A 25,174-nucleotide genomic window follows, 5' to 3' on the forward strand; every position below is an offset into this window, starting at 1 on the left:
GTCTGGAGGGCATGCTGTATGAGGAGCGGCTGAGGTCCCTTGGTTTGTGCAGCCCCGAGCAGAGCAGGCTGAGGGGAGGCCTCATGGCGGCCTGCAGCTCCCTCACGAGGGGAGCGGAGGGGCAGGCGCTGAGCTCTGCTCTCTGGGGACAGCGACAGGACCCGAGGGAACGGTGTGGGGCTGGGACAGGGGAGGGTCAGGCTGGGTGTTAGGGAAAGGTTCTGCACCCAGAGGGTGGTCGGGCACTGGGACAGGCTCCCCGGGGCAGTGGTCATAGCCCCAAGCCTACTCCAAGTGGTCTTGGCTCCAAGCCTGGAGTTCAAGAAGTGTTTGGACAATGCTCTCAGTCATAAGGCCTGATTTTTGGGTGGTCCTGTGTGGATCCAGTAGTTGGACCTGATGATCCTTGTGGGTCCCTTCCAACTTGGGATATTCTGTGATTCTGTGATACTTTTCCTCCTCAGGGAATGCAGATGTGAAATACAAGCTGCTTTCTCAGCACTGCTAACATCAACCCTCTCCAACTCTTCCAGGTCTCCCTACAAAGTGATACCTGTTGCCACTGGGCAGCTCTCAGGTAAAACAACCCTTTCGAACTGAATTTGCTAAAACTGAGGTTGCAGTCATTTCCATTCAGAAATTATGTGGCTGAGATGCAAGGAAGAAAGATGATTCTGTTGTGGTTGAAGCTATGGCAGAATGAAAAGTATTCTGGAGGAAAGTTTAAAAAAAAAAAAAAAAGTTGTCCCCAAATTTCAAAGTCTTTGAAGATGAGGTGAAATGGCTGGGGTCCAGGGGACTTCCGAAGTGCTCAGCCTGGGCCTGACTCAGCACAGAGCAGCGGTTCTGCAAAAGCATTGCCCACCACGTTTGAAAGCCCATCCCGCAGTACTTTGTTCATCCCTCAGCAAACCTCTGCTGAAAGCCACACACTGCGTTTGAACCCTGTGTTATTTCCAAATGGCTGAGGAGGGAGCATAATTTCTGTTGTGGGCATAGTAGCTCGGAGTGTAATAAATATTTAAATACACCTGACAAGATTAAAGGAGGCCTGGATGAAAGACGACATCTGGAATACGTTCCCCAGCGCACAGCGGTGTTGTCCTCCACAGGCAGGACTGAAGTGGCATTTTTACTGTTTTTCTTTGCGTGCTGGTGTTGGGCTCAGGCCAGCAGCTCTTGGGCACTGGAGCAGAGCATTTGCTTGGGGCAATTCCTGCAGATTGTCTGACTCACAGCAGCCCTCATCCGTGCAACTGCAGTATCTCCTGCCACTTGCTCCCAGGCAGCCTGAGCAGGACCCTGGGCTGTATCTTGTGGAGCTGCCCTTGGGAGGGAAGGGAACATCACTGGGGACACAGTCTGGAGGAGTAAAATGGGGAGATAGGAGAGACGGGGCAAGAGGTTAAGATCATTTGGGGAATGGAGAGCACGTGGGAAGAACAGGAGGAAGCCAGGAAGTCTGTGTCTGAACAAAAATGGTTTACAGAGATGGTTGAGACTCCTGGGACAGGGGCAAGGCAGTTTGGCTGTTTTCCTGCTAGTTGCTTTTTCTTGCTTAGGTCCCTGTGTTGTGCGAGAAAACACAGTGTCTCACAGTGCTGTCTTTTATAGATGGGAAGGTGCAGGGAACTGAAGCCACTCTCTGAGGTGCCCATGTTCCCCACAGCAGAGATGCCCATAGGAAAGGGCACAGCTAGGCAATGAAGGAGGATGGCCGGGTTGACACGGAGAGGCAACAGCCGGGCCCTTCTGCAGGCAGAGAGCAAAAGAGAGCAGAGAGCAGACAGAAAACAGGGAAGAACTTTATCACAGAGAAGTTTGTTGCAAGCCATAAACTGGTCCTGTGTCACCAGCCAAAGCCAGGGGACACACGTGACCACTAAGGGGAAGGAAACTGTTTGTTAAACTATTTCCTTATTGTAACAAACTCAGCAGGGGCAGCATCACGCTGCTAGTCCAGGAGTACATGCATGCATTATCAGGTCAGACAAGGTGGGGTCTCGACTGGAGTGCCGATATCTGCATATACCACCCTGTGTGTGTAACCAATATCCACATACCCTGAGATAGAGAAAGGTGAATGCTGGTGGGGCTGTGCCCGGGAATGCCACCATGGTATACCAGCAGAGAAGCCGGTCGAAGAGCTTACTGAAAAAAAATGCCTTTTTTTTTTTTCTCCACATGAAGCTAGCGGTATATTTTTATAAGACCATATATGACTTCTCACACTTTCCCAGGGCCCTCATTTTTCAGCCCGGCTGACAGCACATGGCTCTGCTTTGTGCTGAATGAAGCTCACTGTGTCAGCAAGGTCTCTGCTCCCTCCCTGCATTTTATAAAACAAAGATTTCCAAAGATCTGAGCTGAAAAGGGCAAGAAAAATTCTGGTGGTAAGTTGCCAAAGCATAAGACAGAATCTGCTGTGGAAAGAGACAGAAAGTTGAACTGTATGTGATGGAATGAGTGTTCCTTGATGTCTGTTTCTCTTTCACATGGGTTGTCATTAATCTTAAGCATTCCTGACATTTTGCTGAGAGTAGGAAGAATGAGCAGAGTGGGAAATTGTTCTTCTTCATTAGAAGAAAAAAAATATAGAAAAGCTCTGTTCTAGCCGTCACTTCTGAAACAACTCTGCTGTGTGATTCTGCCTCCCAAAGCAACTTCTTCAAAAGCGTGCCAAAAGAGGGTCACCCTGATTTCCACAGTGCTGGGAGCTGATGCACCTCTTTCCAGCAGTCTCCCAAGCAGCTGGAAGAGTGTGGTGCATGCTTCAGCAGAACAAAGGCTGTAAAAGGTGGGACTGGAAAATACAATCCTTCGGGAGGAAAATACAAGCAGTGGCTTTCATCCAGCGGAGGAGATATCCACCAGAGTCCTGCTAAGAAACTGTTCTTCATTTCCTGGCTGTAGCCAGGGGAGAGGGTAGGGATTACAGAGGTTATTACTCAGTGGCTGTTGGAGGCAGTGGTGGTCACTGCATCACTGTGGGGCCAGATGTCTGCAGGGCCAAGCCTGCGGGGCCGTTGCATTGCCTGCTGTCTTCTGCTTGTCACCTTCTTCGGAGTGGTTAAACTCCCAGGTAGACACCATGTTCACCTGGCCTGCAAAACCGCTCTGAGATGGCATCTTGTCCCTCCTGACACCAGGGAGGCTCTGGTCTGCGTCCTCAAGTTGGAACAGGCTCAAAGCTCACAAACTGATGGCTGCGCTGTAGCTGTACTTGGAGTTCAGGCACTCTGCAAAATTGCTGAAAATGCCAATTAAGGGAACAAATCCTGATGGCAGCACGCTCTTGAGAAATACAACTGAAGTTTATTTTCCTTCTGAGAGCATGGAGGAAGGAGTTACTGTGGTGCTCAGTGGGCCTGACCCACAGTGGTCCTACCTGGGGGGAAGCATGGGCTGAGGCTTTCCTAGCGCTACAAGGTTGAGTGAGTCTGTAAAGCCCTCATGAGGGACATAACCCAAAAGTGCATGAGATGTGCTGAGCTTGGTCATCACTCTCCCCGTACCACCATCTACGGCTCCTCCTGATGGGGCCTCCAACGTGCGCAGCCCCTGGAAAGCAGGTGAGAAGATCCAGAGAGAGCAGCACCCTTGCTGCTGCCCTGATGGGGGTGGAAGCCACAATGCAGGGAAGGAAACCCACCTTTTGTCCCCAGGGATATTGCTTGACCTGGGAGAGCTTTCTTGACAGGTGCAGGTGTCTGCTACAAGACCCATGCCTGGGGCAAGGCCAGCCCACCAGCCATTTGGGCAGCTTCAGCAGGGAAGCACTTGGGTTTCCTGGACGATTCAATGCACAGGCTCTTGTGCGGGTACCTATTTGTTGCTGGTAAAGCCACAGAAGCTCATCATTGTGTCTAAATCTTCATATTCTGGGATCTCTTTTCCTTTCGGGGGCACGTTCACACCCACGGCTCAGGCAAGAGAGAAGAGGCAGAGGCAGAAGTCCCCCCTGCTGCCCCCATCGCTGCCTGCCGCGTAGCCCGGACGCTTGCGTGGGGAGCAGGGCAGCTGCGTTGGGATTACTCACCTAGCGAGGGCTTGCACGCGGCAGCCCAAATTAACCTGAGCTGCCAAGCGAATTTGGCACTCGGTGTGATGCGACTCATGGACGTGGGCTTTCAACACGCGCCTTCCTGAGGCGCGTGTCCACCTGCCTGTTTGTTTGCTAAATTCCACTGACTGCCCAGATCCAAACAAACCACAGAAGGGGAAACACAGGCAGGTGCCTGAGCCAAAGGCACAGGCACACGTGAGAACAAGACAGTGTGGAAGAAGAAGGGCAGACGCCTACGACCTCACAGCATCTCTTGGCTGTGGCAGAAAAGACGGGGGAACCAAAAAAGACATGGGGGAAATCGCAGTGAAAAAATAAAGCAGCTGAGGAGAAAGGGAGCTGGGCAGACCTGGGGTGTCAGCCCTGCCTGGAAGTGTGGGAAAAAGCAGTCAGACAGTAGTAAAGAGAGTAAAAGGACACCTGGCTTTCCTGTTTGCAGAGGAGGGGATGAGCAAGACTAAGTGACATCGGTGAGCTTGTTCATTTTCTTCACAATCGGGAGCTACCCCCCTGAAAGGAGCAGGGCAAAGAAAAGGCTCGTTGTCCCTTTAAGATGAGACGAGCTGCCACTCTTAGTCATATATCTGTACTGCACCCTAGGGTTATAAAAACATACATCTTCGTTTTGAAAGTCTTTTATTACATCCATAAACATCAGATTGCAGCTGACTGTTCCTGGGATGAGAATGTCCTAGTACTCCAAGTGAGTTTTGACAGGGGGAGGGAGTGAAAGTAAGATTGGTTGTTTTTTTACCGGGCCAGTGTTTATAGGGGACTTGTCAGCTTCCCGCATGCTCCAGCCGCTGTCAGCGCTGAGAAGCAGTGCAGGGAGAGGGCACGGGTGGCTCTGATAATCCCCGCCGCCGGACTCGCCTGTCGTCCCAGGTGCTGCCTACGGTAAGCTTTCCTCCCATCTTAACTAGGACGCGGTGCTTGCTCGGTTGGGTTTTCAGTGGCAGGCTTGTTTTTGTGTGTGAGTGAGAGTGAGGAAACTGGAAAATGGGTCTGTGAGATAAGAACTGATCTCCTTTGCACTGCCAGCCGCTCCGCTGGGAGTCGGGTCGCAGCAGAAGCGAGGGGGTTAGATGGGAGCCCTCCCGTGTGCAGAGCGCTTGCTCCGGTTTGGAGACCCGGGGGTAACAGCCAAACTGCTTTGTGCCGAAAGCTGAACGCTCTCGACAAGTATTTCTGGCGTCTCCGATGTCTGAGTGACTGCAAATCCTTTCAACAGGTACAAGAGCTGTTATTTAGGAGAACGTTGTGAGTGCTGGGCTGCATTTCTTTCTGATGCACTGCGTGCAGGTGATTGCGCTCATGAGGGGCGCTGTGAAAAGCACAAGAAGGAGCTCCCGAAATGCCACCGGGGTGCTTCTGTGCAGGGGATAAGTGGGCGCTCGGTGATCTGTGTAGGAAAAGCATGCAAACATTTCCGCTCCTGGAGCACGAGAGACCGGAGGGATGTGCACACCGCAGGCAGCGCGGCTGCAGCATGCTGTGGGTTACATCCGTGGGGCTTCCCCACGCTGGCTCTCCTGGCCCCATGGCCCTGCTCAGCCGCCCCGGCAGCCGTGGGGTGCCCAACACAGCCCCTTCCCCTGGGCACTGCCCCACGGCTCTGCGGGGAAGTGGGGCTGTGAGCTGGTGCCATACAAAGGCACCCCACAGTCCAGGACAGGCGCAACTCACCCTGCACGGGCGCACCGGCATCCTGCGGCCACCTGGAGTGTGCAGGTAGCCAAGGGAGTCCTCGGGAGCTGGTGGACCCACACGTCCCACCCAGGAGATGCCAAAGGGGTCTCCTTCAAACAAGATGCCTCTCAGAGGTCCAGCACCCCCAGAAAACTTCTGGGAGAGCTTGCCTGTGCTCTGCCACGCAGAGGATGGCAGGTGAAAGGTGGACTCAGCTGCGTGCCCAAATGCTGACACCGTTCAGGGGACCAAGAATGACTTTTGGCTGAATGCCTCATCGTCAAAGCCCTCCTTGCAGGGATGCTGAGTGTGTCTCCTCTCTTTTCATTTTGTCTTTTGTCTCCCCTCTGTTGTTTTAGATAAAGAAGAATTGTTCCAGAATTTATTGGGACAGATTGCTGAGCAGTTCTCAAGGTAGGATGCCGAACATCATTATTTATTTAAAGTTTTGTTTCTTTTATCAGCCAGAAGTGAAATTTTCACAGGAGGTAGAGAGGCATTTAAAATCTCTTTCAAATCCCTCTCTTCCTGCCGAATTTAGGCCAGGTACACACGTACCTCCTGCCGAGAGCAATGCGGTAGCTTAAACCACGAGCAATTCTAGCTTAGTTTTGATCTAAAATTAAATGTTCTTACTGTGCTTCTGCCCTCTTAGGAAGCAAATGAAATGCTCCTTTGTAGAACACAAAACCCAACTGATTCGTTCCATTTTTTCCCTTTATCACATGCATACGTCTCTCCTCAATGAGGATTCCTGAGCATCAGTAGGGCTGCTAATTTCATCCCAGCTAGTTTTGGCAGGACAGATCAACTCCACCACGGCTCAGCAAATCACCAGGTTAATTCAGAGGAGAGCTTCAGCGCGTGCCAGCACCGAGGTGCTGCTTTTGGGCAGAGCATTATCAGTTTCACATCGCTTCCCGAGGGGGGTTACAGCAAGCAGCAAGTCACTGTGGAGAGGGGTGTGCTGGAGTGTTGCAGAGCCACAGCAGATTCACAGAGCCACAACAAAATCCTTTGGTTTTAATTATTTTGTTTTCTGAAGATGAAACGTGGATTTTCTGCCCCAAAGTTTGACATTGCCATGGAAAATCTTCTTTTCCTTACGGCAGCCACAAGTGGCCCTGATCGATCCTCTGAAAAGTTTCTGGCGGTCTGTAACTAGGGTCGACACGGCGCTAACTGTATGACATTAATACATGAGGGTTTTCTTTCCAGGGTTTTTAAAATCAATGAACTGAAAACGGAAGTAGCTAATCACTTGGCAATGCTGGAGAAAAAGGTTGAATGTGAGTGTCCCTGTGCTCGCGTCGCAGAAACCCTTGCTCTCCCACCCCGGAGCACCCCTTCCCCTCCCGCATCCCCTGCCCTCCCCAGCCCCGGCCCCACATCACCCTCCTGCACCCAGCAGCCCCCCACCCCTCTGCGGGGGCTCCCCCACAGCATCGCTCTGCTAACACACCTGCAGCCCGAGCCCTCCCTGCTACCTCCTTAGCTAACTGCAGGAAGGTAACGCAGCTGCCTTCTGCTTTGGGTCAGCGCACTGGGTATTCGCACGGGTCATACATTTTGTCTTTCGGTGAGCTTTTCTCCTTTGGGAAGCACTGCCTATTAATCAGGCTGTCGTCAGGCTTGTTCTTGCTGACGACAAAAAGCCGGCGTTGGCGCTAAGACCTGAATACATTTCTGGTAATTGAATGTCGCACACCTCCTTCTGCTTTTTTCCTACTGGGAACGGGCCTGAAATGGGGTTAGGCTTTTCCCTGCAGCACGATCACATCAGCATGCCTGCACACAACGCGTGAGGCACAAATAAAGTGTGACCTCAGAAGTATCGATGAATGCATAATGTAGCATACTCTAAAACCCACCTGGGGGGTACTTCTCGTTGTCCTGTGATTTCTGAGCCATGAGCACAGGGGTCTGCACCTCCTCGGCCCTGGCCATCCCCTGGCACGTGCAAGGCAGCAGCAGCATCATTTCAAGCTTGCCTTGCTTGTTTAGTATGTTGATGGTGACACGGTTGGTTTTAGTTACTGTGCAACGACAAAGTCAAGTTCATCTGGTCAAAGAGCTACTTCTCTGATTATTTTTTTTTTCCAGGCAGCATCCAACTTGTCGTTTTTCAGTATATTGTGCATAGTGCAGACCCGGGAAAGGCAGGGTAGGGGGATGAATAAGGTGCCGTCACACGACGCAGTTTCGACACCGAAGGCCACATCGTCATTGATATGCAGCATTTAAACTTCCCTGACACTACAGCTGCAAAAAGCCCTTTCTCACTGGGGCTGGCTGGGAAAAAAAATAAATAAAAGAAAGAAAGAAAAGAAAGAAAGAAAGAAAAGAAAGAAAGAAAGAGCGAAAGAGAAAGAGAGAGAGAAAAAAAGAAAGAAAGAAAGAAAGAAGAAGGAAAGAAAAAAGGGAGGAAAGAAAGAAAGAAAGAGAAAGAAAGAAAATGAAAGAGAAAGAAAGAAAAAAGAAAGAGAAAGAAAGAAAAAGAAAGAGAGAAAGAAAGAAAAAAGAAAGAGAAAGAAAGAAAAAGAAAGAGAGAAAGAAAGAAAAAAGAAAGAGAAAGAAAGAAAAAGAAAGAGAGAAAAAGATAAAGAAAGAGAGAAAAAGAGAGAGAAAGAAAGAAAGAAGGAAGGAAGGAAGGAAAGAAGGAAAGAAAGAAAGAAAGAGAAAGAGAAAGAAAAAGAAAGAAAAAGAAAAGAAAGAAAGAGAAAGAGAGAAAGAGAGAAAGAGAAAGAAAGAAAGAAAGAAAAAAAAAACGCACCAAAGTTTCTGGTTCATGGAAAAAGTTGTTTTCCTGAAATTTCCCTCAGCCAGAAGCTACCTTGACCCTGCAGCTGCTCAGCAAAAGTGATGCTTTTGTCAGCAGGAAAGGGAAAAAAAAAAGCAGTCTCTTTCAAGGAGCAGCTGCAGGGGAGCCCTCCCAGGGCCCCCCCTTGCGAGGAGCCCGGCCAGCCACGGGCTGGCCAAGGCAAATGCAAGACGTGGCGACCTGCTGCTGTTCTGCTAAATGCTGCTCCCCATGGCACCTCTGGCAGCCCCCGCCTGGGGGAAGGAGCTCCCTGGGTTGCCTCTCTGCGAGGGCACCCAGCTGCTCAAGGTGGGACCTCCCAAATTCGCCAGGGAGCCACATCTGCAGCTCCCAGGCTTGCACGTTTGCAAAGCAAAGCGGAGGGGGAGGGAGAGCCCAGCCTTCTCTCTCAAGCAGGGATCCCAGAGGTTGCTCGAAGAGCCCTGTTCCAGGGCTGGATGCAGCCCAAGGATTTCTTTAGACAGCACAGGGTCTTTTCAGGAGGTATTTCTTGCTGCAGAATAATATAATGGGCCCTTCATCAGTGCACATGACAAGGCCATTTATCATTTGCAGGCAGAACGGGAAAAGAATTGTGCTTTTGTTTTGCCTTCTCTCCCGCCTCCTTCGGAGATCCCTTTCCCACCACTCTCACGTGTGATCTCCAGGACTTCTTCCCCGGCAGGGTCGTGTGTGCAGGGATAAGTGCCCACGACAGCACAACATCTGCACCTCACATGGCACGTTTGCAGCTTCCTTCCTGTTGCTGTCCAGAGACTGCATCGCAGAGATGTGTTTCAAGGAGCCAAAACTTTGTGATTTTTTAGATCCAGTGATTTTTTTTTTATTATTTTTTTTTTAAAAAAAGTGATTTTTTAGATCCAGTCTAAAGCTCGTGACTTCCTTGGACAAGGCCTCCATGCAGGGAAGGCGCTGGGAATGCTTTGTGCAGCAGCCCACACATGGATGAGGGAGCTGGCAAAACCCTTTACAATTTGTAAGCGTCTCACATCTACCTTAAGAAAATAATTATGTTAATTCCCTGCTCCCCTGGAGAGGATTTGGAAGCAAGCTGAAGAGACGCAGCAGGAAAAAACGCTCAGGGCTGCCGTTTTGCACCGTATCTCCTCTCCCCTCCGCGGTTGCCTGCCCTACCACCCTCTGGGTCTGGTAACCCTGCTCTGCTCCCGCTGCTTTGCACAGGCACCAGCCACCACTTCGGCAGCCCCCAAGCTTCCCCCAGGTGGATACCCTTGAATATATAGCAGTGCAGGAACTGGGTATCCAAAAAAGCACAATGTGATCCCCAGAATGCAGATATTGACTAAGCAGGACAGCGTCTTGCTTCTATTGTCACTTTGTGATCACTCAAAGAAATTGCTTTCAACGGTGCTAGACAAAAATATACGTTCATCTGGAAATGGGGTTTTTTAGTGGAGGGTATCCCTGTGATCAAGCATAAATCAAACTCCTTTTCCTTCTGTCTCCTGGTAGATGACATTTTTGGCTTGGTTCAAAATCATCTGTTTTTTTTCCCCTTTCCTGGTTCTTCATCCAAAAGCAATTTTTGTTGTTACCAGCATAAAGAAATGAGGTCTCTGCTTAACTGCAGAGCTGTGCCCTTCCAAGACAGTTTTTCATCACGTTCATGTTCCCCTCCAGGTCAGTATGATTTCGATGCTTATCTTCTAAGAAAGCGACTGAATGCTGATCGGCCCATTGCACCTTCCCTCGAGCTCCTTGAACCACAGCTTGGCCATGCAAGCGATGAGTTCAGCACACAAATGAGCTGTGAAATGACTACATGTGAATGACATGTTCCTAATAAACGGTGCCACGTTACGTCCTTGAGCATGCTGGTAGTTCACAAGAGGGGAAGGGAGAATATCCCTGCACTTGCCCTGCGCAGGGGTGTCCCAGCTGTGTGGACCGAAATGCATTGCAGCACGAACAGGCAATCAAACTTTCTGCCTCGTGGCTCTCCTAATTACACAGAGAGGGGGGATATAGGATTTTCTGTGCCACATGCAGAAATAACCTTTGATTGCACAATTGATTGGCAAAAACATGTGGCAGATCTTCAATACCTATAAAGATGAAATCAATGGTTGCAGTCAAAATTTTTCAATGTTCCTCTCTTGCTCCTGCAGTCTCGCTTTGGCTTCTCTGTACCCAGCGATGCCTCTCAGTGCTCCGTGTGAACTTTCAAATTAAAACCTTTTGTCTTAATGGGAATTCGGATCCTTCTGGGACATGTTTGTCTAGCTGCGCTTATCACCCCATCGCTGGAGGGTTTTTTTTTTGCTCAGGATTTCCTTTGATTCGTGCTGTATGGCAGAGAAGTCAAGGCATCAGAACAAGCCGGCTGCTGCTAGCAATCGTGGAAAAGCCGAGACATTGTAGCCGGTCTGTGAATTAAAATACTCGAGCTATTATCTGAAATTGGCAGCCAAGGATGCCTATGGGTTTTCAAGACTTATCGCTTTGGCAGCACCTGCGTGTGTGAGAGCCGGGGCGGGCTGTAGGGGCTCACTCGCTCTCTGGACAGCCCCCCCTCTTAAAGCCCTTTGAAATTTTGCACAATTGTGAAACCAGAGCCTTTGGGTTTCGCCATGGTAACACCCCTGGTGTTTTCCTTTGTTGACAGTGGAAGGCCTGAAAGTGGTGGAGATTGAGAAATGCAAGAGCGACATTAAAAAGATGAGGGAGGAAATGGCAGCGAGAAGCAGCAGGTAAGTTCTGCGCCAGACCTAGCCAGAGAAATAAGCGGCTGCTTTCAAACCCTCCTGCAACATTTCTGCAGGATCGAGTTGTCCACTGGGTTTAAAAGCAATGGAGCAAGGAAAGAAACAACAAATTAATTTAACATTTGAGGATCCGGTGCCATTCATCAGTTAAAGTAACTGGGGCCACATGAATAGAGAAGCAGGTCTTGCTACAGAGGGTGATTTTTCCTGTGCTTCACCGTGCTGAATGGCGATGCTTCGTCCAGATGTACGGGGAGAGAAGGAATGGGAAAAGACCTTTTGCTAAATGTAGTGCTTGCCTGGGATCTGGCTAGAGCTCCAATTACCTCCAGTAAGATTCAAACCATGTTCTGGAAAACAGCAAATGTATTTGTAACTGCTCTTCTAATTACGATCTCATGTTATTTATAAAGCATCCATTCCAATTTTGACAAGAATTTGGGAATTTACTTCATAATTCGAGGGCTCGCCGCAATTGTCGAGCTTGGTTTTGCAGTAATTAAAACAACACCAGGAAAAAAATGCATTCTGTAGGGTATGCGGTCTCAGCTGGTGAGCCTGCCCCTGTGTCACTGAAGTGTCCCGTCAGGACAAGCACATCATCATTGCAGGATGATCGATGGGGAAGTTTACTGAGCGGGAGGCACCTTGCTCTGAGTGGGGGTGAGGGGGTTTCTCAGCAAGTGTAACTGTGCTGTGCTGACAGCCACACGCTTCTTCTTCATTTGGGGTCAAGCTCGGTGACCTTTAATCAAAACTATTTCCTATTGAGGGCAATGGGGGATTTGCTAGAAGAATTAGGCTTTATAATCGCTTGCCTTTATAGATTTTACTATCCAGATATTCCAGGAGGCGGGGTATTAATGCAGTCCTGTTCAGTCTAAGGCCAATTTCACCTGTCGTACTGGCATAAACGCAGAGTAATGTTATTAACCTCGGGAGACCTGCTCCAGATTCACACCAGTATGAGAGACTGCAGGTTACTTCATGTAACATACATGGTTTTTTTTTTCCTCTGCTGCTGTGGGGAGCTGGGAGAGCTGCATTTAGGAGTGCAGCGATGCGCGGGCAGATGGCTAAAGCCAAAAAAAGCAGCTGTTGCAGGCTCCCTTTCGCAGGGTGGCTGCCAGGTGCTTCAGGAAGTACCAGGCTGCCCCAGCAGCAGCCGTGACTCTTCCCCGTCACGGGCTGTCCTTTTACAATCTGCATTCTGTAGCACAAACAGCAATCTGCTAACAGAGCAGAGGGAGCAGGGAGTGCTGTGTCGGCCCCGTGCAGTTGGCCCCGGGCCAGGCTGGCTGTCCCTGGTGTTGCTCATCCCTCCGTGGTGGCCAAGAGGGCTCTCGGTGGCCTGGCCACCAGGAGGTCCCCACTGGGATCTGCTGAGGACAAGCCCTGACTCCCCCTTCCCAGGTGGCCACGGCTGCACACGGGCCACGTCCCTACTCCCTGGTGACCCTGTGGTGTATGTTAATATACACAAAGATGTGTGAGTGCATGTATCCCTTCAGTGATATCACAACACACATAGCTATACTCGTGCATGGCTACCTATCCTTACGCTTGCTGTGACCTAACAGCAGAGTAAGGAGGAACAGCTAGGTCTGTAAGAGTCATCACACATCTGAAATGTGCATCTCTACCCTGCAGAAGAGCAAAGCAACTCCACTTGCGCCCACTCAAATTGCTTTTTTTTCTTTTTTTTGCCAGTCTGCTTTCTGTGCTCACACTAGCAGATGCTAATAACATTATAGTGCCATTTAAAAACATGATCATTTGCAGATACAGTTTCACATTTGTAAAGGTCTGATGCATCCCAGCTCTGGTGTGTTCCCCAGCTTGGCAGGAGGAAGGCTTCAAAGTTTTACCGCCACTGGGAAATAGGGGCAGTCGGCTGGCCCCCAGCTAACCCTGGCAGTCAGCTCCAGTTAGGGCAAGGAATGCCCCAATCTCACTATTTTTATCCCACTAACACCCCTCACAGTGAAGTTTTGAGGAAGAGGATTTAGAGGTGATGGAGACAGCTTTTCACCAGCTGAGAATCCCCTTGTGCAGGGCAGGGGGAGGCAGCTGGCTGAAGCCGGCTGAGCACTGTGAGCTAAAAGATGACATAACTTTGCAGAGGATTCAGACAAAACCATGAGAAATGATAGCAGAGGTCAACATTGAGAGGAAAAAGTCAAGAGGCCGGGGCCAATTCCCAATAGAGAAGAAAGAAGAGAGGAGAGAGAAGAGAAGTGATATCAAATCTGTGAATCCTGAAAAAAGTGACAAAACATGTTAATGGACTACTTTGGTTCGCTTCACTTGGCAGGGGGGTTGAAAAATGAGAAGGGATGATCCAAATGTTAGGACTGCAGGGATAAATGCAAAATGCAAGGTCATCATCGCAGGACAGTTATCAAAGCCCATGTGATCAGCCACCAGGGAACCACGTGCTGAGCTGAAGCATTATCTGATTGCTGGGGGTGACACCATGGAGCGATCGGTTTTATTGTGCCCCTGTGGCTGTGGGGACACTTCTGCGGGCAGCTACGAGTTTCTTGCCCTCACGCTGTAGCACAGAAACGTAGATGTCCTGCAAAGGCCGGAGCATCTCCCAGCATCACAGCCCTCTGCTCAGATGGGACAGCATCAGCTTGGCTCTTCTGCACTCAGAGGAAGAGTAGATAGCTGGCAGCTGGTGTTAGTAACCAGGAGAGTGTTAATTACTTGTAATTGCTGGCGGTGGCTCCCATCCTCCAGGACTGGGGAGCCAAGCAGACTGTATCCGCTAAGCCTTGGTGCCTCCGTGCTGTTGTCCCAGCTGAAGGACAGCAGGCGAGATGGTCATGCCTCAGAACAGATGCTCACCCGCCCTGATGCAGCCTTGGAGTCTGCAAATGTCTCCCGCATGGCATGTGCAGACACAAGATGCTCGCTGAAAGAAAAGTTACTTGGTTTAAGTATCTATGGATAGATATCTATGGATACCTGTCTGAAGAAAGATGCTCCTAGGTTGAATTCAAATACACAGAGAAGGGTCAGGGGAATGTTGCACAAGGGGAGAAAATCCTAAAGAAGATCACACTTTTAAAGCTTCTGAGCAGCACCACGTTAGAAAGAGGTTGGGAAGCTGCATGGTTCTCCAAGTGATGCCTACCAAGAGACCAGAGCACTTCTGGCACTTCTCAAGGCACCATGGTTTTTCATTCCCTGAATATTTAATTTCAGGACTACCTGTCCCTGCAAGTACAGCTTTTTGGATGAAAACAAGAGGCTGACTCCCCGGCGGGATGTACCATCCTACCCAAAGGTACAGTGCAATGCTTGGTCTTACCAGAGTCCTGCCGCGTGCTTGCTGCCCTGACAAGTGCTGGCTTACAAAGCCTGCCTCTTCGCTGCCTACCTCCTGGCTCTTCTAAACCCAAGGCCTGATCCAAAATCCCTGGAAGCTAATGGAAAAGCTTCCATAATGGCATTGCCTGCGGTGAGCTTAAAGTTGGTTCCTCAGTAGTCTTTAATACTTGAAAGCTCATTAGCGTTTGAAATGTTAATGAACATTTTGCATTTGTCAACATTTAACGCTCTTTTGTCTAGTTATATTTGTTTATTCTGCATGCTCGTAGTAAACAACCAAAAAGGCCTATAAAGCTCTACTGTAATTGAAAATAGTTCTGCTGCCTGGTTTCTCCTAATGGATTATTTTTTAATTTAAAAAGTAATTTATGGGGATGCTTCACCTAGGGAAACAGAGAGAAAATGCGACATTGGATTCTCTCCAGGATGATTCATTGTCCCTGAGAAAAGAAGTCAGTGTATTTGCTAGACAAAAAAAAAAAAAAAAAAAAAAAAAAAAAAAAAACAGTAATGCTTGAAGAGAAATGTCTACTGGGTACGTACAAGTAGAAACCCGCAGTGATAAATGGGGCTGCGACCATGAAGCACACTGGATCTTTGCTCTTTGCACTGGCCACAGTTTTTCAAAGCTACCAGGTGTGCTCTGCCCCATGCCCAGCCCAGGCCTTCACAAAACACCAGCTCGCATGCATGCAAATCACACTTTAACAGCAGGCATTTGCTTGCACACATCAAAGCTGGCTCGGTCACTTTCGAGTGCACGTGGTCACCCGCGATGCAGGTGTATGATGTGGACGTGCATCCTTGCAAATTTGTCTTCAGAGCTTTAGAGAGCAGCAAACTGTAAGTCCTACCGTGTTAGTAGAAGGAAGCTGTTTATTCTATTCTGCCTAGCAAAAGCGACATCTAGGTCTCTGAAGATGCCTTACATTTCTTTTCATTAACTTTTGCTCAACAGGCCTGTGTTCCTGACATTAACACACATTTCCGTAAAACATCAGTTCTAAAATTGATTTTTTTTCCCCTTGATAACTTCCTTTGATAATAAAGTAGATTTAAAGTCAAATCAACCTTAGATCTACCGCTATGATATTACAACCCTGAATTAACAACCAGAGTTGTACTGAGTGACTACGGGGTGAACCACTAGTCTGTATTGCCAAGAGACCAAAGATCATAGGCGTTTTGGTTTCAGAAGTTTGCCTTCTGTTTGATAGATTTGTAAAATTTGTTATCAGTTGTCAGGTGCTGGATTTGTCCAATGTTAAGAGAGGCTAGGAAGTGATGAATCCACAGAATGAAGAGGTTAACAAATAACAAACCAGCACTGGCAATTCACAGACTTCTTGCAGAACATCATTATTAAATATACATTATACATTCAAAAGCATCATTCCCTTCTCAAGAAGAAAAATTTGTCTTCAGTGTTATCCTTCCTTGAGTATCAACAATTTGAGACTCGGGTAATTTCATTCACCTGCTCAGCACAGTAAGCCCAAACTAATTAGAGACAGCCATAGTAAATGTGCCAATTAAAGCTACAAGGCTTTTGTGTCCCAGAATGACTCTGATCAACAGAGTCTCGAAAATGTGATTCAGGAGAGTGCAGATCTTGCCTGTTTTTTTAACCCTCCGCGCTCCTTTTTTTTCATTTTGTAAACAAATTGTAACTGGCCGATGAGCTCAATTCTGTTTTGCGCCTCTGAGCATAACAATAAAAAAATCACTCAAATCGTGCAGGCTGACAACCACTTTGAAAATGTAGGCGTTCTTGAAAAAATACACAAAGTGGGAGCATAAATCACCCGAAAGATGATACATCACACCCGGCAGCTAATTTAGTGCTACAAGCACAGACGCTCCACAGCATCCCGCCAGGACTGGCTGCACCACGTGTCGTGATGCTCAGCCGGCAGAGGAGTTGGTGCAGCCAGGGACAGATCCACACCCATGCCCTTTACATCCCCTTGCTGGATTTACCTGCAAGCCCACTCATAACACCTCCATCCTCCTCCGTCTCCTCCCAAACCTCTTCCTCCCTAGTCTGCAAGGACCTCTGCCTTTCAGCAGCCCACTGCTAGGCAAGCAGAGGGAGAGATGTGTTGCTTTTTCCTTGGGAAATCCAGCTAAACCCCATGTGGATGGTAACTGGTGGCAGGGGACCCTTGCTAATGCTGGCTGCTTTTTTACCTGCAGTACATGCTGTCCCAGGAGACCATCGAAGCACTTCGGAAACCGACATTTGACGTCTGGCTGTGGGAGCCCAACGAGGTACCGATGTCATTCTAGCTGGGTTTTCACTTTTTCTGAGAGCCACAAAGGCCAGAAGAGCCTTTTCAGATAGTCCAGAGCATTTTTTCCCCTTCTCTGCACCTTACCCGATGTATTTTTCTCATCTTCATATCACAGTACTTTTCCCTACCAGATGCCAGAGAGATAATGCTGATTATGATATTCTGACTCCTCTTTTTTTTCCCCTTTAATCTTTTCCTAATGTCCCACAACGACCAGTGCACTATCATTGCTGCCACAGGAGTTCTCCTGTGCCATTTCATCTGAAAAAAAATCAATCCCTAGCAAAGCACATGCTTAAGGGCATCAGCAATAATCAATGAAGCTGAGTGCTGCTGTATGAAGGCAGGCAGAGGTGCATGCGTTGATTCACACACTTTTAGGAAAGGGTTTTTCTGCAGTGCATTGTGAAGAGGTTGCAAACCTGCATGCATGACCTATCAGTATTTTCTTATTGTTTTTTCTTTTTCTTTTTTCCTATTGCTGTTGCAATTTTTTATTGCTATTAGTGTTATTCTTTGTTTGTTGCCTGTATTGCAGAAGCTCCTAGAAAGCCCATATGTAAACCTCTGTAGAAATATGAAGGAGAAGGATGCCTCCATAATGGTCAGCTTATAATACAATCTAAAACAAGGTTCAGTAAATAAGAGCAAATGTCACCTAGGAAAAATGTAAGGGAGAGCAGGACTAAACCAGGGGTTTAATGCTGGGCTTTTCTCAAGGGAAGGAGTGGGATGTTCTAGCAGCACCTCCAGCAGCAATTACCTTAATTACTGTCTCAATAAGACGAGTACAAGAGTCATTCTGGCTCAGCACCTCTAGAGCAACATGACATGGAAAAATACCCCACACCCTCCCACAGGAACAGCATGTTTCCTGTCGGATATTGCATCTGGCTGGTAGAAGAACAGAAGGACTCTCCGGTGGCTTTGGGTCGGTCTCCCACTGGCAGAGGCTGGCAGCACATCCCGTGGTCCGTGCCAAGCTGGGGCTGGTGCTCAGCAGTTACAGCTCCCTCCCCAGCCCTTTTTCCCTGTATCACAGCCATACGACTGCTCAGGCGAAATGGCTCGCCCACAACTTTTCAGCACTTGTCAGGTCTAACACACGAGAGAATTACGACCTGCCAGGTGGACCACAACACTGCTGGCTCGTTGCTCTGACTGTTAAGAAAGAATAGGGACAAAACAGAAACAAAAACCATTATCCACGGATTCTTGTGTGCTGAGGCGTAGTGTTTTAGCACAGTAACTCGTTCAGAGTGCTAGGAAACACTATATGGTGGCGTGAAGGAGGCTAACAAGAGGGCGTGGAGATTAGGCATGCCCTGCAAGGAGGCGTGCTGCTCAGCAATAAGATACTGTGCAAGCTCTGGTGAGCAGAGCACCATATGGGTTTGTCTCACCCTTTCAGCCCTGGCTTATGTTTACAGAGAATATTTCGATTCTGTCAGTGCTTGTTTAGCAATGAGCATTTGTCTGCATGCCCCACGTGGAGCAGGCAGATTATAAACCTTAGTTTCTCTGCTTTGGATGAGCTAGGAACAGGACATGGTGGTCTACAGCAAAACGCTGGCCATGTGGTGTAAGCACTGATCAGCTTGTGGCATTGTCCTTCAAGTCCTGTAGGAAAGACTTTTTGTTCCTGTTTGAATGACTCAAAATCAGCCCCCTTGTTACTGCATGAACGATGTATATTCCCTGGATACACATAAAAATTCGTCAGATGAAGTCATTTTTCGGGAGCGTTTGTAAGAGCCTAAATAACAGAAACCTAACTAACTAAAAATATCTCCAAGGCCACATTTGTGACATTGCACTCATCGTATTAAAACTCCTGGATCGGTCTACAGCGAGGACTGCAGCGGCTCATATCATGGCTGCACTTTACCCCCTGCAGATTTTGCCCTCAGAAACGGGAATGCAGATACGCAGGCTCCTGAACTCCCGGAAATCTGTTCATGTCTGGCGGGTGGCAGCTGTTATGTGCCCAGACACATCCGATTATCGATACCTTTCGTCTGCAATGTTTTCAAACCCAGAAGACGAACGGGGAGCGGCAGGGCTGAACTGCCTGCATCCCCTTCCTGCCGCAGAGCAGATGCTGCCTCAGAGGAGCAGTCTGCCCTCGCCTTTCAGCTGCTGGGAGTCACAGCTAGAGTTCAAGGGAGTGGATGGATGTTCCCAAACCTGCTGCAGTGTTGTAGAGTTAGAACCAGAACACACATTTCTTGAGGGATAACTTTCTGCTGTCATTTTCTGAACAGCTAGGACCTCAGCTGTTTCCATCCCTGATTTCATTGAGAACTAGAACAAGCCCACATCCCACCTGAATTAGAAAAATGGCTATACTTTTTCACGAGAAGAAATTGCTGTGATATGTACAAATCACAATTACTAAAGAGAGGTGGTGTGATTCAAAGCCCAGCACAAAACCTATGAAGTCCACAGCAATCTGCCTACTTCAGAAAGCTCTCAGAACCTCTCTGCCTCCCCTCTTGCACTGTCTTTAATCAAGAAATCTTTGAACATCTTTCTTTCATCTTAGCAAGAGGGCCCTGCAATTATTCAATGCTTGCAAGGAGGAAATTCACTTTGCAACATATTGTAAACTCAGCTGATATTTACCAAGCCAATAACCTGTCTTTTCCTGGCTACAGATGCTGAGTTGTTTGGAACATATGTACCATGATCTTGGGCTGGTGAAAGACTTCAACATCAATCCTATCACGTTAAAGAGGTGGTTGGTAAGTATTTCAAATCACTGATATTTGCCATTTTTCAAATTTAAAATCAATAAGTGAAACACACAAGGAATTAGTTTGGCTTACACAAGTAATACCATTGAAATCAGGCAATCTATACAAATTCTTAAAGTCTAAGTCCTTCAGCAGATGTTTGCATTCTTGTGGTCACAGATGACAATTCTTAATGACAATTTTTTAACTGCCTTGCATTTGTTTGCTGAGCTTTCTAATACTGAGAGCAGTTCATTTCCAGTGAACGCTCTTGGTAACAAATGTAAGTGGAGACAAGATGAGTGGCTTCAGATATGGTCAAAAAAAAAAAAAAACACTCTGCAATAATCATTCAGTGTGTTTAACCACAGGGAGTAAAAGAGCAAGGCAGGATGGAAAAGGAAATTCTGAGAAGTTAAATAACCTTTGTTTGCCTTGGTCTTTAATGTTGAGAATTTGGCAGAGATGCAAATCATGAAAGACAAGATCATACCAAAACTAAGATGTCTATAGAAGAGATGCTGGAGCATTACAAAATCAGTGTTGTCAGGTCCAAGTAAGACTGCAAGACAAAATTTGCCAAAAAGTTGAAGCATTGACTTTCTCAGAGAAAAAAAAAAAAAGCATTGGCTTTCTCAGAAAAACCTATCATATTCCTAGAGGACGTGGAATGGTAAATGTTCTGCTGATAGTTTAAGAAGGATTTAGGGATACTCTGAAGAATTACAGTTAGTTGAACTTGCTCATCCACCTGGAAAATTGATCAAAACGAGAATTAAAAACGTCATGTTCAGTATGCGTATGTCTTGTACAATTTCTGTAGAGAAGAATTATGTCTTGCCAGTCTTCTCCTGAAGACTATGCACAGAATAGAGGGGACAGTTTGACTGTTTTACATGCTTGATGTAGACCCCCAGGAAGGACTGAACAAATTCCACACTTTCAGAAGGTGGCTAGAAAACACAAAGCATCATTTCAACAAGAGCAGAAGCACCTGGGCACCAGCACGCACAGGGCAGAGATTGTCACTGCTTGGGGTGCTGCTGCAGGCTGGAGGCTTTAGGGTTATTAGAGACTGGAAGAAGGGACAAAGTGGACCGAAGTTACTATGTCCCTAGATAGGGCATAAAACTTAGCTGGAGTTTATGTGTAGGACTGGTTAAGCGATTTTAGAAAAATAATATGTCTATATTAAAGGGGAGAGAAAAAAGGATCAAGAACTGGGAAATCTCTCCCTGAAGAAGGCAGATGAAAAGCTTGGTGCTACTGACCTGGGAAAGCAGCTGAACGGAAGGGGTAGGATGAAACCCAATACAATCAAGGCTAGCACAGAACAGATGAAACAGAAACTTTCCTCCTCCTGTCTCACAGCCTGAAAACATGGGCAACAAGGTGATACATCAACACACACCAACATGCCACCCACAAGCACTAGGGCAGGCAGCTTCCCATTAGCTTGCATCTCCGCGTAGTTTGTTACCACTAGTATTTGAGAACAATGAGGGGAGGTTTTTTTTTTATGTATTTTCCATTCTCAAACACCAGCTTCACAGAAAGATGATTTAAAAAAATCCCGGAGGACTTTGCTTCCACCTGTGCTACCTCCCGAGGCACAGCGTGGGCACCAGTTTGAACTGAAGTGGGTGAGGAAAAGCCGCCTCTCGCGCACGCTTGCCTTCCTGCTCCCACATCCACTGGCCGCAGAAACGTTCCAGAAAGCGGAGGAAAGGATGACTAATGCAGCCCAGTCACTCCAGCCCTCCAGTGCTCTGAGTCAGGACTCCCCTGGGATGCTCGGGGCTCCGCTGCTGGATGTATACGTTACAGCCCCGCGGTGCTGCACGGTGCCTGGGCACGACCGCGGTGTCGGTGCAGTGGCTGCGAGATGCCGCCCACCAGCCCGGCTGTCAGCTATAGCAGGGCATTAGTTGTTTGTTGTAAAATGATGTGACATTTCTGAAGGCCCTGCTGCAGAAAAAGCTGAACAGCTTTGCAATGCAATGAAGCCCCCAAATATTTCATAAGCATTGAAACCCCACAGCTCTCTTGACTTCATCCAAAGTCTCGTGGCTTCCTAGAAGTCAGGTCCCTGGTTGAAGGGCTGGATCCTGGTGGGGCTTGAGGACTCTTGCAGTAAATTCACCCTTTATAAAGGTGATTAGAAGATTGCAAGAGAGGGCACTGGCAATGTACTTTGAGCTCTTTCCACGCCCCAGCACTGCCGTTTACCCACCAGTTCAGGATGAGAGCACGGAGCCCTGTCGCCAGCCTGAGATGCACCTCCAGCTGTGCTGGGATGTTTGCCCAGGGCCAGCTGGTCGGTGGGAGAAGCTGATGCAGGCTTTACCTGCTGGCAGACTCTTGAAAGGCAGTGACCTCTCATCCTCTCCCCAAAAGTCAGCGTCAGGTCCCTGTGCTGTCACCCTGTCCTAGCAGAGAATGATGCTGGCCTCCACAGGACTCCTGTGGGGATACAGAGTGCCTCCAGGGATGGCACGAAGCATACATACACACATTTTTATAAAGAAAGAGCTCTCCTATCTCTGACGACTCCACTCCCTCTCTTTGCAGCTGTGCATTCATGACAACTACAGAAACAACCCCTTTCACAATTTCCGGCACTGCTTCTGCGTGACCCAGATGATGTACAGCATGATCTCGCTCTGCAGTCTCCAGGTATGTGTATTTCTGCAGAAACCAGATTTGATCCAGTCAGAAATCTCCTTTTTTTATCCATAGTTATACATATACATAGTTATAGTTATAACTATAGTTATAACTATAGTTATAACTATATACATAGTTATACATAGTTATACATATGGCGGAGGAGCTGGCCGAGCCGCTTTCCATCATTTATCGGCAGTCCTGGCTATCGGGGGAGGTCCCAGTTGACTGGCGGCTAGCCAATGTGACGCCCATCTATAAGAAGGGCCGGAGGGCAGACCCGGGTAACTATAGGCCTGTCAGTTTGACCTCAGTGCCAGGAAAGCTCATGGAGCAGATTATCTTGAGGGTCATCACGCGGCACTTGCAGGGCGAGCAGGCGATCAGGCCCAGTCAGCATGGGTTTATGAAAGGCAGGTCCTGCTTGACGAACCTGATCTCCTTCTATGACAAAGTGACGCGCTTGGTGGATGAGGGAAGGGCTGTGGATGTGGTTTACCTTGACCTCAGTAAGGCTTTTGACACCGTTCCCCACAACATTCTCCTCAAGAAACTGGCTGCTCGGGGCTTGGACTGGCGTACGCTTCGCTGGGTTAGAAACTGGCTGGATAGCCGGGCCCAGAGAGTTGTGGTGAATGGAGTCAAATCTGGTTGGAGGCTGGTCACAAGTGGTGTCCCCCAGGGCTCGGTACTGGGGCCGGTCCTCTTTAATATCTTTATCGATGATCTGGATGAGGGCGTCCAGTGCACCCTCAGTAAGTTTGCAGATGACACCAAGCTAAGTGCGTGTGTTGATCTGCTCGAGGGCAGGAAGGCTCTGCAGGAGGATCTGGATAGGCTGGAGCGATGGGCTGAGGTCAACTGTATGAAGTTCAACAAGGCCAAGTGCCGGGTCCTGCACCTGGGGCGCAACAACCCCAAGCAGAGCTACAGGCTGGGAGATGAGTGGCTGGAAAGCTGCCTGGCCGAGAAGGACCTGGGAGTATTGGTTGATAGTCGGCTGAATATGAGCCAGCAGTGTGCTCAGGTGGCCAAGAAGGCCAACAGCATCCTGGCCTGTATAAGAAGCAGTGTGGCCAGCAGGTCTAGGGAGGTGATTGTCCCCCTGTACTCGGCTCTGGTGAGGCCACACCTCGAGTACTGTGTTCAGTTTTGGGCCCCTCGCTACAGGAAGGACATGGACGTGCTCGAGCGAGTCCAGAGAAGGGCGACCAAGCTGGTGAGGGGTCTGGAGAACAAGTCTTATGAGGAGCGGCTGAGGGAGCTGGGCTTGTTCAGCCTGGAAAAGAGGAGGCTCAGGGGCGACCTTATCGCTCTCTACAGTTACCTTAAAGGAAGCTGTAGTGAGGTGGGGGTTGGTCTGTTCTCCCACGTGCCTGGTGACAGGACGAGGGGGAATGGGCGAAAGTTGCGACAGGGGAGTTTTAGGTTGGATGTTAGGAAGTACTTCTTTACCGAAAGGGTTATTAAGCATTGGAACGGGCTGCCCAGGGAGGTGGTGGAGTCGCCATCCCTGGAGGTCTTTAAAAGACGTTTAGATGTAGAGCTTAGCGATATGGTTTAGTGGAGTACTTAGTGTTAGGTCGGAGGTTGGACTCGATGATCTTGAGGTCTCTTCCAACCTAGAAATCTGTGTCTGTATCTGTGTCTGTATCTCAGTTCCTGGCATTTCTTGTCAGGAGTATGGAGAAAAACTTGTTTGAATGAACTTGTTGAAGTTCATCCTGTTCAGAAGCTGTAGAGATACTGAGTTTTATTTTTTCCCACTCTTTCCATGGCTTTAGTTAATACAGAATATAATTGCAGCTATCTTCCAGCCCTACCTTAACTAATCAGGATGCTCAAATGCCCTGTAAGGGGCTGTGTTACTGTATCTGTGCTTTTATATGATCTCTGAAGTAATAGCAAGTTTTAAGCAAATTGGCTCCTTTGAGCTGCTGCTATTTAATGCAACAAAGTCAAATCTGAGTCATTTTTGCTGGAAGGGAAGGCAGAATTCTCTCTCTTGACTGAAGTAAATGGATGTATAGAAAAATCCTTCATTTTGCTCAGATTTGCCGCTCTCCGAAATGCAAATCTAGGTGGTTTTTTACTTCTTTTCGTTGTTGGGGACAGGGGAAGTAGAAATTGCAATACTACATTAATGTTTTGTATTTTGCAGGAGAAATTTTCCCAAATTGACATCTTGATTCTCATGACTGCCGCAGTATGCCACGACTTGGACCATCCGGGCTATAACAATACGTAAGTCTGCCTTGTGCTTGCCTTAGAGCCTATTGGGAAGGCAAGGCCAGCTGGCATTTTTGGTGGATCAGGTTTTCCTTCTCACAGCTTGAGCTGGCAATGACCTTCCCCCAAGGCCCTGCCATTCACTCATGCATGGGCTAAGGCAGAAAACTCAGGTCTGGATTGGGGCTGCCAGCTGGCCTTGGCTCTGTAAGGGAAAGGCTTTTGCAGATCTCTGCCTCAGCTAGTCCCCCCACTCCTGAGAAAACAAAGTAAACGTTTCACAGCTGAAAGAATGAGGGCGTAAATGGGTATAGCTCTATTAATCAAGATAGAATAATTGCACTAAAATGCAAAGGGTTATTTGACTTGCACATTACTTCGTAATTATAAATTATGAAATGTATGTTTTTCTATTTAATACCATGTCAGAAAATTAGATTTGTTGACACATGGTCACTTTTGTGTGCATGTACGCATGTGTGAAAAACAGAAGAAAATGATCTAATTTATTTGTAGCCACTCATTAAATAAGGGCAGAACTCAGTTTTGACTGAGATCTTTGAGAATCTGTCCGTCAGCATCAGTGGGGGTTGGATGAAGCCCAGACA

The 25,174-nt window shown here is 48.1% G+C and overlaps 1 protein-coding gene across 3 annotated transcripts in view; it reads left to right on the top strand.

Annotated features, from left to right (window-relative positions):
* PDE9A (phosphodiesterase 9A) overlaps positions 1-25,174 on the top strand; it is a 44,165-nt gene that overhangs the window by 13,670 nt on the left and 5,321 nt on the right. For 2 of the 3 annotated variants that reach the window (XM_035545906.2, XM_035545907.2), the window contains 9 exons: positions 534-577; positions 6,115-6,169; positions 6,974-7,044; positions 11,203-11,287; positions 14,516-14,597; positions 16,838-16,912; positions 19,593-19,679; positions 22,242-22,346; positions 24,499-24,581. In XM_035545906.2, the coding sequence (XP_035401799.1) occupies positions 534-577; positions 6,115-6,169; positions 6,974-7,044; positions 11,203-11,287; positions 14,516-14,597; positions 16,838-16,912; positions 19,593-19,679; positions 22,242-22,346; positions 24,499-24,581 (687 nt within the window). The remainder of the gene's footprint in view (positions 1-533; positions 578-6,114; positions 6,170-6,973; positions 7,045-11,202; positions 11,288-14,515; positions 14,598-16,837; positions 16,913-19,592; positions 19,680-22,241; positions 22,347-24,498; positions 24,582-25,174) is intronic. The other variant, XM_035545908.2, reaches the window with a different exon arrangement.

The sequence above is a fragment of the Cygnus atratus genome, chromosome 1, assembly GCF_013377495.2.
Source record: "Cygnus atratus isolate AKBS03 ecotype Queensland, Australia chromosome 1, CAtr_DNAZoo_HiC_assembly, whole genome shotgun sequence".
In the NCBI taxonomy this organism is placed as follows: Eukaryota; Metazoa; Chordata; class Aves; order Anseriformes; family Anatidae; genus Cygnus; species Cygnus atratus.